The sequence below is a fragment of the Myodes glareolus genome, chromosome 9 (assembly GCF_982192425.1).
Source record: "Myodes glareolus chromosome 9, mMyoGla1.1, whole genome shotgun sequence".
Lineage (NCBI taxonomy): Eukaryota > Metazoa > Chordata > Mammalia > Rodentia > Cricetidae > Myodes > Myodes glareolus.
The window spans coordinates 44169673-44189645 of record NC_142034.1 but is presented as its reverse complement, the minus strand read 5'-3'; the positions used below and the strand labels follow the sequence as shown (position 1 = coordinate 44189645).

Here is a 19973-nt window from a genome sequence, read left to right as displayed (position 1 = left end):
GTTCCATATTGTTCTTTACTAAAAAGTTAAGGAAAGAGGTTGGATGTGGCCCACCCGCAGAGTGCTTGCCCAGTGTGTGTGAGGCCCTATGTTCCATCAGCAGACCCTCAGGAGCTAGGAAGGTGGTACAGTAGTCAGGAAGGTTAACAGTTCAAGGTCATGCTTGGCTACAGAGTAAGTGAGAGGCCAGGCGGTGCCACAGGAGCCCCTGTCTCAAAACAACAAAAAACATAAGAAAAGGAATTTTTAAAGTAAGAAATGAGGTGCTGGGCATGGTGGGGCACATCTTTCAACCCAGCACTTGGGAGGCAGAGACAGGAGGTGTGGGGCGCCTTTCACCCCAGCACTCAGGAGGCAGAGGCAGGTGGACCCACGTGAGTTTGATACTAGCCTAGTCTACACAATGAGACTCTGTTCAAAGAAAAGAAATGAAAAGGATAAACCAAGTTTCCAAACAGTTTCTACAGGACAGGGTCCACCAAAGCATTCACATGAGACCCCAAACATTCTCCCTCCTCACACTTCTATTTTCACAGCCCCTCCCTCCTCCCTTCCTGGATGCTGAGTCCTAGGAACAGGAGCAGACATGTGACATGCTCCCTGCAGGCCACCCTAGTCTTCTTCAGGGCTCTCCAGTGAGCCAGGCCCACTCCTTGGGCTCCTGCATTCACGCTCTGGCAGTCGCTTACAGGACGGCACAGTTTCCCCTGCACAGTTTACTGTCTGCGCCTTCTCCCAGCACGGAAGGTCCCATAGCGGTTCGTTTCACCCACTGTCTTCACAGTTTATCCCCCCAATGGTGTCCAACCCACGTGGGTGCTAATCAAATACCTAATGAGAAAACAGAAAGCAGGCTGGGATTATAGCATGCACAAAACCCCGAGTTTGAAAGTCAGCTTGGAATCCCAGCACTTGGGATGTGAGGCAGGAATGTCAGAGTTCAAAGTCATCCTGGGCCAAATAGTCAAGGCCAATCGGGGCCACATGAGAAAGGGAACGAGGGAGAAAATTAAAAAATAAACAGCAAATGCTGGTGTGAGAACATCATTACTCTGGGTCAGGCGCCGGGTTTCATCCACATGGCTCGTCGCAGTAGCTGCGAACAACAGTCCTTCTATGATCCTCACTTAAAAATAAAGAGACATTGCCCAGGCAGGCTAACACAGTCAGGAGGGAAGTGTGAGCTCTATCAAGCATCAGAAGCTGTGGTCTCACCTACTATGGTGTTGCTGTTCACCCTCCTGGCTCAGCTGCCAAAAACAGACATGGTCAGTGAGCAGCCGAGCTTCTCGGAACAAGATAAAGTCCCTGTACCCTGTGATCGAGAGGGGAGAGGAGGAGACAGGCAGTGAGGCCGGGGCAATTGGCCCCAGGAGCCCCACTTCCCCAGGGGAACCTGGTTTGACAGCCACGGAGTGACGGGGGCCAGTTTGCGACAGCAAGTGCGTCTGGGGCTTCACCAGCCAGGTGCTTTTTGCTGCCAGAGTAGGAAACTGACGAAGAAACATGCGGTCAAGAGAGGAAGCTAAGTCTAAGGAGCAAACTGTCCAAGACAAAGTCTGGATATTTAAGGCCACTCAATCTTTCTAAGAAGGATCAGAAGGCACTCTGAATGAAGGAGGGTTGAGTGCAAGTGACCAAGTTTCCATTAGTCACACGGCGAGCTATAACCCGTGTGGCTTTCTGTGCACAGGTCTCACAAGTGCGTGAACGGCCTCCCTCTCCCTGTCCTCCTCTCTTCCCTTCTCTTCCCCGCCCCCTCCCATAAACCACTAGCCTACCACACAAAGAAGGCTTCTTGTCCCCTCAAAGAAAAGTTTCCATTTGCCAATGGAGTAATCCTGCTCTGTTCTGTCCCCCTGACCAGAGTGAGTCAGGGCCAGCAAGGGGAATCTCCCTGAGCATTTACCACCTTCTTTTTAGTAAAATCAGCCATCAACATTTAAAACACAGCTGTGCCACATGTCACTGACCATACTTTGCTTTTCATACAGAACACTGTGGGGGTCAAACCTGTGAGTGGCTCTATGGAATCCAGGCCTCACAGGAGGCCTCGCCCCAGCTTGCTCCCCACCAGGAACCAGCCACTTCTGGCCCTGACTCTTCTGTTACTTGAGTTTCCAACACTCTGTTTCTGTTGTGGGTTTTGTTTTGGGTTTTTCTGTCCTGTTGACAGCTTTACAGTCTTCAAAATAGCAACAAAAAGAAAGATTTTCAAATCCTTTCTCCCGGCATGATTTCTTTCAAAATTCTAAGCACTCGCAAATATGGGGAGGGGGCACGCATGAAACACAGCGCGCATGCAGCACAGCGCGCATGCAGCACAGCACTCACGTGGAGGTCAGAGGACAACTTTTCCGGAGTCAGTTTTCCTCTTCCACCATGTGGGTTCTGAGGCTCAGACTCGGGAGTCAGGCTTGGCAGCAAGCACCTTTACCCACTGAGGGATCCCACCGGCTTCCAAAACCCCAGCTAAGATCCAAGGTGAGGCAGTTTCTGAAGGGCTCAATGAAACCCATCAGTATAACCGCAGGCATCTCCAGACTCCTCCAATGCCCTTAAGACTGATTTCTTTATCTACAAGATGGACCCACAGAGCTATTGTGACTCCAAAATTCACTCAGAGAACTCCTGGAAAAAGTGTGTTGTGTCCAATTAGTCAGGTCGATGTCAAGTTAGCCCTCACTGTGGGATGAAGAAACAGGGAGCCCAAACTCTCCTCCTCCCGGGATCCGACCCTCCCTTCCCATTTAGCAACAAACTCCTATGCAGGGAGCTCGGGAGTGGGTTACCTCTGACTGACCCTGGCCCCACTCATTGGTAGCAGAGCTTCTGAGTGTTTCAGGGCAGGACAGCCTCTTCCATGAGCCCATCACTGAGAACCGTCATGAAACCTGCAGCTCTCCAGGTAAATACATTCTAGGCTGTCCAAAAAAAAAAAAAATCGAGGGGTCTGGGACTGTGGTTCTGTTGACAGAATGCTTATCTAACATGCATGAAGCCCAGGGTTGGATTCCCAGCACCATATAAACTAGACATGGTGGTGCACACACCTGTAATCCCAGCACTCAAGAGGTAGAAGCAGGACATTTAGAAATTCAAGATCATCTACATAGCAAGTTCAAGCTTAGCCTGGGATACATAAGATCCTGGCTCAAAAAAAAAAAAAGATAAAAGACATTTTGAAGAATCCATCCACTCAGATTTCACATTACTTCTTTGCCCACCCTAAGAAAAGAAAGCCAAACCAGAGGTGGTGGCACCAACCTGTAATCCCAGCACTCAGGTGGCATTGACTGGGAGGAGGGTCAAGAAACAAGGCCAACCTGATCTACACAGCAAGTTCCATTTTAGAAAACCAAGGGCAAAAGATAGAGTTCAATAGCAGAATCCTTGCCTAGCAGAATCCTTGCCTAGCATGTAACGAAGCCCTAAACGGGTGGGGGGGGGCAGGGGGTGGATGAAGGGGAGAAGAAGAGGAGGAGAGAAGAAGAGAAAGAGAGGAAGAGAGCGGAACACAACACCCCCAGGACTACATTCCTGGCAGAAGCTAAAGCCAAAGTCTTAGTAAAGATCGGGCAGCTGAGGTAGGAGGGGGTTTCCCACATCTCCTTCTTAGGCACTGTTTCCCATAAGTGGGTGCCAGATAACCACACCTGGTCTCAGCAGCCCTGCACCAGAGCTGGCCACCTCAGTTCCCAGCTCCTCCCTTGGCAGAGGTTCAAGGCGCCCCCAGTAGGGCTGGGACCACACTCCCGTTCCCACAATGAGGGTTGGCAGCACACAAGGTGCATTTCCCAAGCTCTTACACACCTCAGTGCAGAGATGAGTCAGCCAGGCAGCCTGGGGAGCCTCAATCTCGTTCACACCTCACTGACACCTCCTGTGGGTTTACTCAGTCTCACAGCCCCGGACAGTCAGCCTGCTAGAGTAACACGCCTCTTAGACAGGCTTAGATGGTATGCCACAGAGCAGTGTCCAGGAAAGGGCTAAGGAGATATGTGGGGAGAAAACCCTCTGTGTCGCCATGGTGTCCCAAGTACCGTGTACCGCCTCAAGGCTACCACACAGGACAATCTGTCCTGACCCTCTTCCCAGCTGTGGAGGCATTCTTGTTCCAGGACCCCCCCTTCCCTGAAAAGACCCTCTTTTCCACCACCCCACCCCCAAACTAAGGCCATAACCTCCACCTCCTCTCTCTCTCTCCACTTTCCATTCTCCTGTCTCAAATCACTTCTCTCTGTCCCTGGCTTATTAGCTGTCCCCTTCCACTACAGAGCCCTCGGCCTTCCCTGCCAGCCTTTCCCCGGTGTCTGAGGGAGTTCGGCACACAGCAATTGCTCAATAAATACTGAAGGAACGCACAGGTGGGAAAGAGCAAATCTGAGATGAAGAATGACCTAACAGGGTCAAAAGAAATGTAATAGAGGGCATAGGAAGAAGAGCACAAATAAACAGATTAGCAAACAAAGAAGAAGCTGGGGGTGGGGGCACACGTTTGCTTTAATACCAGCACTCGGGAGGCAGAGGCAGGTGGATCTCTGTGAGTTCAGGGCCAGTCTGGTCTACAGAACAAGTCCCAGGACAGCCAGGGGGCTACACAGAGAAACCCTGTCTCAAAAAAAAGGGGGGGGGGGGTAGGCACATTGCCCCAGACTCACAGAACTTAGGAGGTAGAAGCAGAAGGATTAACGGTTTAAGGCCATCATGGTGGGAGACAGGATACAATAGAGACAAACAGACATAGTCAGAGACAGACAGACACAGACAGAGACAGACAGACACAGACAGACACAGACAGAGACAGACAGAGACAGACAGACATAAGAGACACTCCAGGCTCTTTAACCTAGACTAAGGAAATGAATTCAGAACAGGAACAAAAGAGGTGCCTATATAAGAATGATTCCAGTCCCACTATTTAAATAGCAGGATTCTGGAAACAACTGAAATGTCCAAAAACAGTGGAAACATTCTGGCAGGCGACAGCACCGCTACTGCAAGAAGTACCACACAGCAATTAAAATGACAAAGCCAGAGGAAACATACACCGGTGGCATGTTTTAAAATAACGCTAAGCAGAAGCCAGACCTGGTGGCTTAGTCCTGAAATCCCAGCTACTCTAGAGACGATGGCTCACAAGTTCAAGACCTGTGACAGAGTAAACTGAAGGAGACCCAGTCTCAAAACTCAAAAAGTAATAAGACGACATCACCCAGTAGGAGAGCGCCTATCTGTCCAACATGAGGGAGGCCCTAGGTTCAACCCCCACGCCTGCAAAAGATCCATTAATGCTAAACAAGAAAATGAGTAAGTGCATTGAATTTCTTCTTAAATACTGGGTTCTGTTTCATGAAACCCTCTGTATCTGGTAAGTTCTCACAAATGGACCAAACAGTATCTGTGTTCCCCTTAGCTACCTGGAAAAAAAGAAGAAAAACTATACAAAGAGCTGAGCGACTTGCCTAAGGTCAGAGCTAGCAAGGAGTCAGGAAATGACTGTCCCAAAGCCCAGACAAACCTTTGTGTCCTTGGAGTGGCACTTCCCATAAGGACATCATAGAGGCTAAGCCCAGCAATGTCTAACAGCCAACAAAGGTGACACAGCACCTGAAACTCCGTCAAATGCAGCAGAAAACTACGGGACCAAAAGGACCCCAAGGAAAGCAAAGAAGAGCAGTCAGCAAATCAGGCTTCTGGGCCGGGCAGTGGTGGTGCACGCCTTTAATCCCAGCACTTGGGAGGCAGAGGCAAGCCGACCTCAGTGAGTTCAAGGCCAGCCTGGTATACAGGGCGAGTTCCAGAACAGCCAGGGCTACACAGGAAAACCTGTCTCAAAAAACCAAAACCTAGATAGACAGACAGACAGACAGACAGACAGATAAAAGCAGGTTTCTGGAAAAAACTGTGTGGAGCCCAGACACAGACCTGCGGGAGCCAAGGAACCTGCCTGCCGGTCTGGACCTACAGGATGAGCAGAGGACAGCATCCACCATAAAGTGCCACAGGAGGAGCAGAGGACAGCATCCACCATAAAGTGCCACAGGAGGAGCAGAGGACAGCATCCACCATAAAGTGCCACAGGAGGAGCAGAGGACAGCATCCACCATAAAGTGCCACAGGAGGAGCAGAGGACAGCATCCACCATAAAGTGCCACAGCTTTGACTTTGAGACACTTAATCCACATGTGTTAAAACACCCCCATCTGGTTAATGAAAGGAAAGGTAAGAAAATAGCCTGAGCCACAGAGAAGAGCGGACAGGCCACCCAGGTACATCACACGTCACACTCGGTATGATTACAGACTCCAGCTTGGGGCGGGGGGGGGGGGGGCGTGAGAATAAAGAGTCCTCCATCACTGAGAAGTAATGACCTCAAGCTAGAGCAGGAGATGACCTGGCAGTGCTGACAGAGTGGGACAAACTTGGGGATCGCAGGATGGAGAGCCCCCCTAGTCTAGGGACACAGGAGGCAGAGAGCTAGGCAACAAACCCTCCCTGGGTCTCTCCTTCCCAGAGACCCACTGCCTAGGGCTACCCACTTCACAAGTGGACTTCCTCAGAGAGCGAACAAGGCAGATGACCAAGATTGGCCAAAGCTGCTTCCTGTAGATGCTTCCTCTGGGCTGGGGAATCACTATGGGGGGGGGGAGGGGGAGGAGGGTGGCTGTCTTTCAACACACCCTTTTCTCTACCTTTGCATGTTTGAATAATGATAGTATAATGAACTTTTAAAGCATGAAGCTAAACGCATTGGCAAGCACCTGCAGTCCCAGAACTAAGGGGGCTGAGATGACTATTGAGCTTGGCGGGCCAGCCAGAGTTACAGTGCAGACATCTTGTGTCAAACAAACAAACAAGGGGTGGAGAGATGGCTCCACGGCTAAGAGGCATAGTCTTCAGACGGTCTGACAAAGGACACAAGGTGAGTTCCCAGCTCCCTCGCCTAGTGACTCCCAACTGCTTGTGACTGCAGCTCCGGGGGGACCTGGTGCCTCTGGCCTCCACAGATACTTGCACTCACTTGCACACACCACATACGGACACAGATACATAATTTAAAACAAAATTAAAATAAGAAACAAACAATAAGGCCGGGACAAGATAGCTCAGCAGGTAAAGTTTGAGAACCTGAGTTCAATGCCTGGTGAAGGATAAAACTGACTTGCTCACTCGTACATGTACACACACACACGTACACACACACATACACACAATAAATGTTTTTTTTTAATTAAACTGCATTGCACAGGCCTATAATCCTCGTACTTGGGAGGTGGAAGAAGGAAAATCAAAAGTTCAAGGTCATCCTCAGCTACAAAGTGAGTCTGAAGCTAACCTGAGTCACTGTCTAAAAAAGAAAGAAAGAAAGAAAGAAAGAAAGAAAGAAAGAAAGAAAGAAAGAAAGAAAAAGAGGATAAAGAAAAAAGCCTGGTACTGATGGCACATGACTTTAATCCCAGCACAAATTCATGGCCAGCCATCATCTACAGAACAAGTTCCAGGACAGCCAGGACTACACAGAGAAATCTTGTCTCCAAAAAACCAAAACCAAAACCAAAACCAAAACAAAACAAAACAAAACAAAAAAAGATCATCCAGGTTGCACAACCTTGGCTCTGCAGCCCCTTACAGCTCCTTGCACCTCAGTTCCTTTTCTGCAAAGAGGGTGATGGGCTGACTGTCACATGCACTGGTGTGAGGAGTTCACGCCAGAAAGTACTCCTAGCAAGGAGGCCAGGGTGGTGACCAGGCAATAGAGGATCAGCCACGGTGGCACGTCCATGTTGCAGCAGGTAGAAAACGCGTGGCCATTTAACTTGGCCATCTGGGGAAGATGGGGCGGGATGCTACCCATGTGTCACTCTGAAACCTCAGGCAACAGAGAGGGAGCAAAGGCTAGAGAGCCCTCACAGCTGCCCCAGCCAGCTTCTTCAGGCCTAGGGGACAGAAAGAGCTCCGCCTCTCTCACAAAAAAGCCACCACCAGCAACAGGAAGCTGCTTCCTTTCCTCTCCTTCCGAGCCAGCATTTCCTTTTTTGTTTTAAAAAGCATTCCTTGTCTGCAGCCCAGCCCTTCCCCTCCCCTCCAGCCCCGGGCTCAAAGGTACCCACAGCAGCACCCACAGCCACCATTACGTATCCCATTTTGTTTTCTGTCCTACCAGAAATGGGGGTGAGGGAATGCCCAGGCAGGCAGACCTCTCTGGGCACCAGTGGTGGAAGGATTAAGTGCCCAGCAGACCACCAAATCTAAAGCACTTCTCTCAACAAAAGGCTGAGTCCACTGGGGCTTGGGCTCCCCTACCACCACCAAACCCTGCCTTGCACCTCAAATGGGCCCTACAGTTTATAAAACACCTGGAATAAAACCAACACTGTCTCAACCTGGGCCCACAGTTTCGATTCTCTTTCCTTGCCCAAGGCTACAGTGTTCCCTCAGCTGTGTTTGGTAAGGGAAAAAAGAACCCTGGAGGAGTCCACGGGAAGCCTTGCAGGACTTCTCAGGACCTTTAAAACAAATCCCTAGCCTCTGAAGTTGTGGGCGGAGGGGGAACACACTAACATAGCACATTCCCCATGGAAAGCCCTCTTCTAAGGAGCACTGTAATGTAGGAAAGGCTAAAGAATCCCAGGCTAAGGACCCCAGCCTTAGTGGACACTAGTCTAAAACCCTGTTCAGATAACTTTTTAAAAACTGCCTGTAACTGGAGCTGGAGAACGGCTCAGCTGTTAAGAGCACTGCAGGTGCCTGGTTCAGTTCCCAGCACCCACATATCAGCTCAACCACCTGTAACTCCAGTTCCAGAGAATCTTATGCTGTCTTCTGGCCTCTGCAGATACCAGGCATGCACATAGCACACACGCATACACGTAAGCAAAACATTCATACACTGTGGTGGTTTGAGTAAGAATGCACCCCAGAGGCTTATATTATTTGAATGCTTAGTCACTACAAAGGAGTATCACTATTTGAGAAGGATCAGGAGGCGTGGCCTGTTGGAGGAAGTCTGTCGTTGGGGGTGGGTTTTGAGGCTTCAAAATTCCACACTACACACGCACACACCCTGCCCCTCTCTCTGCCTGCCTGTGGACCAGAATGTAGCTCTTGGCTACTTTCCCAGCACCATGCCTGCCAAACCTCCCCACCACAGTGATAATGGACTAACCCTCTAAAACTGTAAGCAAGCCTCCAATTAAATGATTTCTCTTCTAAGAGCTGCCTTGGTCATAGAGTCTCTTCACACCAATAGAACAATGACCAAGACAGTCACATAAAATAATAACCCTTAAAAAAATCAAAATGAGCTAACCTTTATTTTCTTTTTAACAAAATCTGTGTGCACTGGGCATGGTGGTATCGGCCTGGAATCCCAGCACGGAGAGGGCCAAGGTTCCGGGAGAATCGCGGAACTTAGAGAGGGCCTAGTTCCGGGCGATGAGGGCTAACTAGGAGACTATTTAGATAGAGACTGTCTTTTTTTTTTAATAGGAGAAAAATAAAACTCAAATTAATCAGCTACGTCGATTTCAAAGCCTTCAGATACGACGGGAGACCTCATCACCCCTTGGGCAGCTAGCCTCGCATCTGCGGAAAGCAAAATCCTCCTGATCAATATCCTGCCAATACAAGCCCACAGTTGGTGCTGAGGGGAAATTTATTTCTTCTAACCGGAGCTGGCTGATTCCTGTACTGCATATTTTTATTCTCCATTTTTTTCCCCTTAAAATTGTGAATTCAAGTGTTAGCTCGTTCTTGTTATTATTCCCAGGGCAGAAAAATGAAGGGCGGGGGGGGGTGTTACAGTACAAAGTAAAATGCCTTTGACATGGCAGTCTGACCAGTTGAAGCACTCTGCTGCCCACCAACACCGAAACATAGAAAATGCAGATATGTTCAAATGCAAAGGTTTGACGGATGGCGGTGGTGGTGGTGGTACTTCAGATTGAGACTTCTTTTCAATGTGTAAGAATCCATGACCATCTTCTCATCTCAGCAGCTGGCCCCAGAGAAAACCTCTGCATTTCCACCTGGGTTTTAGAATAGAAGAAGCCAAAGAGGATGTCGGAGACAGCTATCCACACAGCACCAACGGCAGGCTTGTATTGGCCGTGCATTGATGGGGGGGGGGGGGGTCTGCTTTCCACAGATGTGAGGTAAACTGCCTATGGGGCTGTGGGGTCCTCTACCACATCTGGAAACAACTAGAAAATACACAAAACAGAACTGTATTTCTCTCTTTCCTTCCTTTTTTTAAGCTCCAGGGCAGTTTTATGAGAATGTGAAAGGAAAAACAAGGCAGGCAGGCTATAAATCATGGGAGCCGCTGGGAGGAGGGAGAAGATGAGGAGAGAAAACTAGGCTTTCAAGAGATTGGTCAGGTTCAGCAATGCAGGTTGGTGAGCTTGGAAGAACCGGAGGGGGTGCTTCAGGGAGCAAGTGGGAAGCCCAGAGTGTGCAGGAAGCAAGTTCAGGCTTTTGGCCAGTATTCAGAAAAAGATAAAGAAAAGGAAAAGTTATGCTTCTCTGAGTAACTGAAAAGTGAGCAAACCACGTGACAGAGGCCTCACCAAACAGCCCGTGGCTGGCCTGGAACTCACTCTGTAGCCTAGAGACCAGGCTGGCCTTGAACTTGAGATGCTCCCCACTGTCCCAACACCTCAGTGAATGCTGACACTGAAAACAAGAGCGTCAACAGACCCGTGTCACCCTAATTATCTTGACAGCAAAACCAAAGATGGAGAGGGTTAAAATGCAACATCTGTGTGAAGGTTTCGAAGCCCAGGCTCCACAGGAGGGAAGGTTTGCAGGAGAGCTGTCAGTGAGCAAGCCTTGAAAGAACAGAGTCAGGGCCAAAGACAGTCAGTCCATTCAGTCTGGGTGTGGTAGTGGGGAAAAAAGATGATCCATTCAGGCGGAGCCAGGCCCACACTGGATACTTCTGGAGCTCTCCAAAAATCGCAGCCAACCTCAGGGTCCCTCAGCCCGGATGAAGCAGAGAGGGCCCAGCCATGCTTCAGTCAAGTTCAAGACACTGTCTTGTACCACTCAAGGGAGAGACTCCCAGCTTAGGGCTCCTCTGTTAACCACCGCTAACTCTCCCTAACAGGAACTCCGCTTAGCAAAGGTGCTTGCTGCCAAGTCTGACCTGAGCTCGATCCTGGACCTGAGTTCCAATTCCTACAAGCTGTCTAACCTTCACTTGGGCACTGTGGCACACACACCCACATCCACATCCACAAAGAAATGTAATTTTAAAATCAAGGTGTTAAACTTTTTAAATGGACAGGTACCAGATAGCTGGAGATATGGCTCAGTGGTTACAAGAACTGGTAGCTCTTCCAGAGGACCTGAGTTTGACCCCCAGCATCTATATGGTGGCTCACACATCAGTTAACTCCAGTTTAAGGGGATCTGACACTTTCTTCTGGTCACAGAAAGCACGAGACACATACATGGTATACAAATATACATGCAGGCAAAACACTAAACAATTTTTAGTTTAAAAGGACATATGCTAAATGCATTCATACATTTTAATTCAGCAAAATCTTACTTGCATGAAGATATGTCAGCATGCCAAAAGAAAAAAAAAAGGTAAAAGTAAGCATTGAAAATTGGGACATGCTGACAGTGATAGTAGAAACCTTTGACCCCAGCACTCAGAGGCAAAGCAGGCGGGATCTCTGTGAGTTCAAGGTCAACCAGGTCTACAGAGCAAGTTCCAGGACAGCCAGAACTGTTACAGAGAAAAACCCCATCTCAAAAAGCTAAAAGAAAAAAGGAAGGGAAGGAAAGGACAAGACAAGATAATTGGTATCTGGTTAAAGGAATGTGTGACATGGGTGCCCGTCTGGCCTCTGATGGCGACACTCAAAATGTGCACGCTGAGACAAAGACACTTACAAGGCTCACACTGCAAGCTCCTCGAGCACACGTGTGTACCTTTCCATGAAGATGAATAAAAAGCTGGGGGGGGGGGGAACAGTTCTAGGACTTGGCTCTGACAGGTGCCATAATAGGTGATCTTTCTATTATCTAGGGTGTTTCCCTTTTGCAGTGGGAGCATGTATTAATGTGTATCTTAAGCACTGCAATTAAAAGTAGCAAATTAGAGAGATATTCCTTGTCAAGAATTGCTCAGAAAGAAGAAAGCATATAGAGTGGGCTGGGCATAGTGGTACACACCTTCAGTGCCAGCACCCGGGAGACAGAGGCAGCAGGGTCTCCAGGATTGAGGCCAACCTGTATACAGAGCTAGTTCTAGGACAGCCAGAGCAGCATAGAACAGCCCTGTCTCAAAAAAAGAGAAAAAACAACCCTCTGAGTAAGTTGAACTCAGAGTGGCTTCTCCTTTCTCAGAATGAAACCAGCAGGCTGGGTGCCTTACCTCCTGCTTTGAGGATGTGCTGAGCTGAACAGGAGGGAAGCCGCCCAACATTCAAACTGCACAGGGCGGTCACTCATCAACCCACTGGGCTGGAATTGAGCCAGTCCTGGGCTAGTCTTTCATGACTGACCAAAATCCCTCTCCCAAACCTCCCAACATTGGTGTGTAGAGGCGGCTGCAGTGGCTGCAACATGAGTTCTCAGGACCAGGGTGTGGTGGCACATGCCTGGTATCTCAGCCCTGGGGATGCTGAGGCAGATGGATCACGGCAAGTTCAATGCCAGTCAACACAGACTCAACTATCTCTGACTCTCTGGCTCTCCTACCTCCAGTGGCCTCATCTTCAAACTGGGAACGAAATCTCACAGGTCACAGTAAATAATTGGTCAGTGGTAGAAAGCACATGCTCAGGGCCTACAGGAAGGCTTAACATGGAGCATGTTCAAGAATGTTCCTCATGTATGTGGACCCTCTCTTTGCAGAAGTCACATCTGCAGCTAGGAGGGGTTCCATCCCTACCCCAGGCAGCAACCCTAGCCTTCAGGTCCTGGGTGCACCCCAGCCCTCCACCTCAGCCTTCAGGTCCTGGGCACACCCCAGGCATCAACCCCAGCCTCCAGGTCCTCAGTGCACCCCAGCCCTCCTTGGCTCACAGCCTTCCCAAACAGCAGGTCCTCCTTACGCCTCCTCTGAAGGACATCTGGGAAGTAGGTCTGTCCAGAGTAAAAGTTGCCAAGTGAAAGCAAACACCCTCTGAACTAAATGTAAAAATGCTTGCCCCTGCAAGGACATTAAAAAAAAACAATAAAATAAAATAACCAAAAAGGATAGCTTAGGGGGCTGGCAAGATGACTCAGGGGAGTAAAAGGAGGACTTTCAGCCAAGCCTGATGACCTGAGTTTGATTCCCTGAGCCCACATGGTGGAAGGAGAGAAGCGACTCCACGGAGCTGTGCTCTGACCTCCGCAAGCACGCTGTACGTAAATAAGGTAGAAAACTTTGACGGCTCAGCTTAAGGACCCAACCAAGGCTCTGTTACCTTCCCACACATGTGCAGACGCCGTCAGTGTCACCACAGGCCAGTACCTTTGTGTATGGTCCCTCTCTGGACCACAGCCAGCAGGCAGGCAGGAAAGCATCTGGTATGGAATGCTGCTTCCCAGGATTGTGAACCAAACCAGGTGTCTGAGAGAAGAAACAGCCCTGCAGCTAGGAGGCGGTCCGTGTCTATCCCAGGCAGCAAACCCAGCCTCCAGGTCCTGGGTGCGGATGCATGCAATAAGGTCTAGCTCCAGCATCCCCACCCTCCTTGGTTCACGGCTTTCACACACAGCACGTCCTCCTTAGGCCACTTCTGAGGGACAGCTGAGAAGTGGATCTGCCCGGGTTCAAAAATCACCAACGTGAAAGTGGACACCAAAAGAGACAGGCCCTCAGCTCCATGTCCTGTTGGTGATAACTGGAGTCTCTCAGGCAAAAAGTTAAAACCGAGGCAGCAAAATGACACTTTCCAGACACTGCATGGGTGAGGAAAAGAGAATCAGGTGCTACTCGCATCTTTCTGGAGACGTCTGACTTAGGAGCAGTCACCAAGACTGGCAATGTTTCCTACAAAACCAGTAAGTCAGACTGACCTATTCCACAGGATTCCTAACTCGGGGCCCACTTGGAAGAGCTCTCTGCCAGTCATGGTAGTGGAGGCCCTGCTATCCACCTGCCTGGTTCCCCTTCAGATGGAACAGGCCCCTGACATCCAAAGACCCCACCTACCGAGCCCAGGTAGCCACCAGCTAGGACTGCCACAAGCACATCGGTAGCAACAGAAAGCTGGGTCAGCGAACACATCCGTCCACTCTTGGTCGTTTCACTGGACACTTCCTGGGACCACAAGGAAGCCAGACCCTAACACAGAAGCCTCTGAACTCTGCCCAGCCCAGTGGATGAGGGTCAATCCTCTCTGCCTTCCCAGGCCCAGCAAAGCCTCCAGGGTACCTCTGCTCTGGGGCAACTGCTCAGGGAAGTGCCCAAAAGCAGACTGTACCCATGACTGTTTCTGTTAGTCCATAAGGACTCTTAAGGAAAGCCCTTTAGGAACCCGAGCCAAGGCAGAGCTTGTTTCTGGGAGATTACATAGCACCAACAAAGTGAACGAGCATGAGACGGCATGGGCATCTGCACAGCACACCACTGTCTCCCCAGGGCACCCACAGAGGGGAGCAGCAGACCCAGCTGTAGAGCGGGCCACGTGTCCCTCCATGAGCACAGCTGGAGAGTGACATCGCCCCTTGCTGCATGAAGGAGTCAGACCTCTAGGGGGCCTTCCAGAGACAGGGCACCCACTGACCCAGCCCTGCGACTTCATTCCAGAAACACCGAGTTCTGGTTGTGTCTCCTGCCCTTTCTGTTTAGACACGAGAAATGTGTGTGATGAAGTTGGTGGGGGCTCCAGTAAATCCTAAGAGGTTGAGAGGAAGACACCAGCACAGCCCTGGGCAGGTGGGGAGTCAACGTTAAACCCTGGCTCCTTTCTCCTCCTTTCAAGTGTAGTATTGGAGATTTAAACACTAGGCCTATGTATACAAGGCCGTGTTCTACCATGGAGCTACACTCCTCGCCCCTTTAATCCCCTTCCAACCCAAGCCAAACTGCTCCACAGAGCAAAGCTATCAGCAGACAGCATATCATCGTGACCCAGGATCTTCACAAGCAGCCTGCCCCTGGTCAGGGTCCCACCGGGGACATCCCACAAGCTGCCATTCTCATTAAAAGTTAAGCTAAGGAGGGCCAAAGTGGGCTGGGCCTCTTGAGATTCTGCCAGAAGTCTGATATAGTTGGATAGGCCAAGCTCTCCAGTCAGACACCTGTGATCCTAGCACTCAGGAGACAGAGACAAGAGAATAGCCTTGAGTTCAAAATCAGCCTAATCTATATGCTGAGTTCAGCCAGGGTTACAGAAGGCCTATCTCAGGGTCACACACACACAAATCAGAAATCTGGGACTGGACGAGTGGCTCAGCAAGAAGTTAAAAGAATTTACTGCTCTTGCAGAGGATCCAAGTTCATTTCTCAGCACCCACAAGGTACTAACCTACAACTCCAGTTCCAGGGCATCTGCTGCCCTCTTCTGGCCTCCTCAGGCTCCTGCACACATATACTGCACACAAATACATTTTTTTTTAAGTCAGAAATTCATGAAGACATTGAGAATGGCCCAGGTTAACTGCCTTTCTGCAGGCTGCCCTGACCCAGTCTTCTGGGATGGCCGCCTGCCCTGTGTCACTACCTGCAGGAAATCAGTTCTATGTGCTTCTTCTAAAGGCACCCTGTGCAGGAATGTCACCAGAACCCAACCAGGGAAAGTTTACAGGCAGGCTTTTGGTAGCAGGGCAGACACCGACTCCATCAAAAAAGGTGAAAGCACTCCATCCCCACTTTACAGATGGGAAGTCAGAGTAGACGTTAACAGACTTGCCCAAGGTCATCTATCTAGACAGAAAAGAGGATCAGTCACAAAGCTGTGTGGGCCTTCTGTTCCTACCTAGCACTCCTGCGGTCAAGATGCTCACCATAATAAAGGCATCTCCTACACAGTCTGTCCAGTGCATCTGGTTTTTAGTGCTGGTCTTAAAACAGGGATATCTACATAGAATAGCATACACAAATGTTTAATTCAGCCCAACAGAGCGTGTGCACACATGCACACATATGCACGAGTGTGTGCACAAACACACACACACAGAGTCTAAACCACAGAATGCACAGCTTTTCCGCAACAGCCTGAAGGCAACTCCAACCTCTTCCTCCAAGCAGATGTGGAAGGTGAGGCCCCAGAGATGAAGTGATTCACCCAAACTAGCTGGTAACAGTCCTGGGGAACCAGCCCCAAGGTCAAAATTTCCATTTGAAATGTTACCCTGTACTGTCTTTCCAGGGACCAGAAGAACCCTTTCAAATACATGGCAAGGAACAGGACATGTGTCCTGTTCATACTACAAATGACCCCTGGGCCTCTGAATGCCACCAGGGATGACCTCACAATGCACCCAGTAGGGAGACAGCTGCCTAACCAGCTCAGAGGCCCGAACATCTGGAGACTCTGGAGTATCCTAATGCCACAACTTCATCAAACTGTGCAACATTAGAAGACAAAGAATTTGCAGAGAATAAAGAGTAAGCCATTTGACATACACCCTGGGATCCAGGAGCACCTCAAAGGGACGGGGGAGGACTAACAGAGGCCAACAAGAGAGCATTCTCTCCGTCCAACAACACAGCAGCTCGAGACACACACTGCTGGACAACGACCCCGGAACTAAGACACACAGGCCTCCTATTGTATCAGCTTAAAACCGAACTTTGCGGGGCACACACACTCAGCTGTGTTCAAGAAATCCACATGCAGAAAAGCTGGGTGCAGAGCGCTTTGTTGGTTGTTTTTTAAGCAAAGCCCTGGTCGGTCCTGCTATAGCAACTATAACAAAGAAAAAAAAAAAGAACAAAACAAAACAACAACAACAAAAAAAAAACCACAATAATAATAGCCAGCACGGCTTGGAGTCTCCTGATGTCCCTGGTTTTGTGGCTTTTCTGAAAATACAGCTAAAGGTCACCCTGAGCATTTTGGATCAAACAAGGATTCAGGCTTGTGGTGTGAGAGGAGGGAGTACTGGTCTTGTAATAAGTACAGCAATCACCGGCTGGCTCTATGACAGCTGGCAGATGCAATTACTAATAGTGTGTGTGTGTGTGTGTGTGTGTGTGTGTGTGTGTGTGTGTGTGTGTATCACACATCTAATAAAACAGACATCCTTGCCAGGTGAGGAGAGGCCCATCTTTAGGACAGAGCTATTAACTGACCCTCTGCACTTTAAAGGTCTTCCAGTCCCTGGAAGCAAGTTAGGAAGGCACTAGTTTTTTCTCCAATGTTTAAGGGATGGGGGAGCTCCCCCTTCTGAAATCTCAACCATCTTGCCGGCTGGTTCTTCCAAATCCTTTTAATGCTGCACTTCCCAGCTATAATTTGAGAGAAGACAGCTCACACATCTTATTTTTCATTGCACTCCAGGTCATCTCTGTCAGCAACCCCCCTTAAGTACTGTGTTCTTACCAAAGGTTCTCTTCCTCGGTATAATCCTTCCTACGCCAAAGCCCATTGATTGGGAGGGAGTGGGAAAATCAATGGCTAATTTAATTTTAAACAGTTAACCGGTGTGACAGCGCGAAAGAAAAGCATCCCAACGCCTGAACTGCAAAAATGCTGCTTCAGCAAACACTTTTTGAAAGGCGGCAGACAAGTCCTGGTGGAAAGGGAAGGAAAGGGCAACAGGATAAGGAGAGTGGGTAGTGAGGGAAAGTCAGCGCCACTGGCCGACGCTCACACTTCAGGGGACGTCCCTTCATCATCCCAGCCCACGCTACCGGGCTTATGCACACCGAGAAAAGTCCAGCGCGTGATTCAGTGGGACAATGATTACTATGGGCACTGGAAATATGGGGTGAGGACGGCGAGGGGTTTGCAGTGTGATACCCGCGAGCATCCTACCGGGCACGCGGGTTCTCCAGCCTCGATCCAACGCCCCACTCATGCCTCCTCCCCTAAATCCTTCCAAGGTGAGCGCTGGTCGTAGGTCCTCACGCCACCGCATCAACGAGCCCAGGCAACGGAGGAAGACTCTGGCCAGCAGACCCAGCTGCAGGATGCAACTCGGGAAGGAAAGCAGCGGGGCGGTTCCCGGGCCACAACCGGGTCGGGACCATGGGCGCTTCGGCCCCTTACCTCCAGGGTCCGGATCTCCTGCTGTGTGAGGTCGTTGGACACGGAACACTTGGTGCGCAGCCCGCGCAGACTGCCGATGGAGATATCGATGAGCTTCTGCAGCTGGCCGCACTGCTGCAGCGCCCGGCTGGCCGCGGCCCCTGCACCCCCGTCCGCGGCCGCCGCGGCGCCCCCGCCGCCGCCCTCCTTCTTCTCACCCATCGCAGCCGAGCGCAAAGCCGCTCTATCCATACCTCGGCATCGGGGCCGCGGGGGGGCCGAGGCAAGGAGCCCGGGGGGCACGGGCGCCTCGGCGGGGAAGCCTCAAGCCAGGAGGGCTGCACTAGGAGCGCCCCTCGGCGCAGCCAGAGCCTGAAGTCCCGAGAGCCAACCGCCCAGCCCGCTCCTCCCGCCGCCCAGACGCGGCGGCAAAGCGAAAGCCTCCGCGACCCGACGGCTGCGGTTGCTGGAGCCTTTAAGCGGCCGCGGGGGCTGGATCGTAGCCGCGGGGCATGCTGGGACTTGTAGTCCACACCGCGCCATCTGTCTCCTGGCCCGTGCCCTCGGGGCCCCGCCCGCACTCTGGCCCCGCCTGACGCCTAGGAGGGGCTGTTCTGCGCCTGCTCCAATTCGTAAGCCTCGTGGTCTTGGAAGCCCGGTTCCCTATCTCCTCGGTTCCTTTACCCACATCTCCCACTACTACCCTCTTCTCACACATTTGTAGCTTCCCACGATCCGCGAACGGGGTGGGGCAGGAGCTTACCTAGATGAGTCCTGTAATTTGGGATATTGAGGGTCCCGAATTTTTGCATGAGCTTAGAGGCCTCCACGTATGGGAATGTGCCGAAGATGTAGCTCAGTGACAGAACATTTGCCTGGCAAACATAAGATCCTAGGTTTGATCCCCAAGCACTATCGAAGGAAAAGAAAAAGACCCCCTCCACTCTCATCTAGTTCTCACAACACTTGACCCCGAGCTGTCTTGGTGTTCGCTTAGACCTTGACCCTGAAGAGCTATACCAAAGTTAATGGACAGGCAAGGAGAAAGAACTTTCTTCTGTATTCTATTGACTCAACAAAATAAGTTTAGCGTGCCATCCCCTGTAGATGACATATGGGCGGCAACAGTTTGTTTGACACTTGTAAGTTTCGGAGCAGAGAGAACCTGAGTTCAGACTTGAGTCCCATCACTCCACTGCCTCTTAGGTGAACCTGAGCAAATGGCCTTCCTTCGGGTTTCCCCTTCACATCAGATCAGATCATAGCCACCTAAGCTTTCTAAAAAGGAGATTATGTTCGCACAGCACCTAGATTAATTACTGGCAACTGTGGTCATGTATAAACGTTAGCTCCATTCTAAACTCAGACGTCCTGAATGAGACCCTGAACCCAAGCAGTCAGTGGCCACAGCAGCAAAATTTCTCAGTATTTCCTAGCACAGCATTTAAGCCTCACCACACCTATTCACTCTCCTATCAATTAAAAAAGGGGGGGGGACGAAGCCGAGTGTGGTGGCACACATGTTTAATCCCAGCATTCCAGAGGCAGAGGCAGGAGAATCTCTGTGAGTTCAAGACCATCTTGGGTTACTTATCTAGTCAGGTCTTGTTCCCAAGTGGGAGTCGGGTGGAGAGATGGCTCACTAGTTAAAAGCACTTGCTCCTGCAGAAGACCCAGAGTTCTGTTCCCAGAACCTACACGATGGCTCACAACCGCCTGTACTAGGGGTTCTGAAGCCTTTTAACCTATGTAGCCACCAAGTTAGTCACATTGTGCACATACATGCATGTGGGAAAAACACTCATACATATAAAATAAAATTAGCCT

General features: G+C 50.3%; 1 protein-coding gene across 3 annotated transcripts in view; it reads right to left on the bottom strand.

The window, feature by feature from the left end:
• Ksr1 (kinase suppressor of ras 1) overlaps positions 1 to 18594 on the bottom strand; it is a 133213-nt gene extending 114619 nt beyond the window's left edge. The window contains exon 1 of one of the 3 annotated variants that reach the window (XM_085695462.2): positions 18168 to 18594. In XM_085695462.2, coding sequence (XP_085551588.1) covers positions 18168 to 18398 — 231 coding nt within the window. In that variant the 5' untranslated portion in view covers positions 18399 to 18594. The remainder of the gene's footprint in view (positions 1 to 18167) is intronic. The other 2 variants (XM_085695463.2, XM_085695465.2) reach the window with 2 other exon arrangements.
• Positions 18595 to 19973: the final 1379 nt, after the last annotated feature.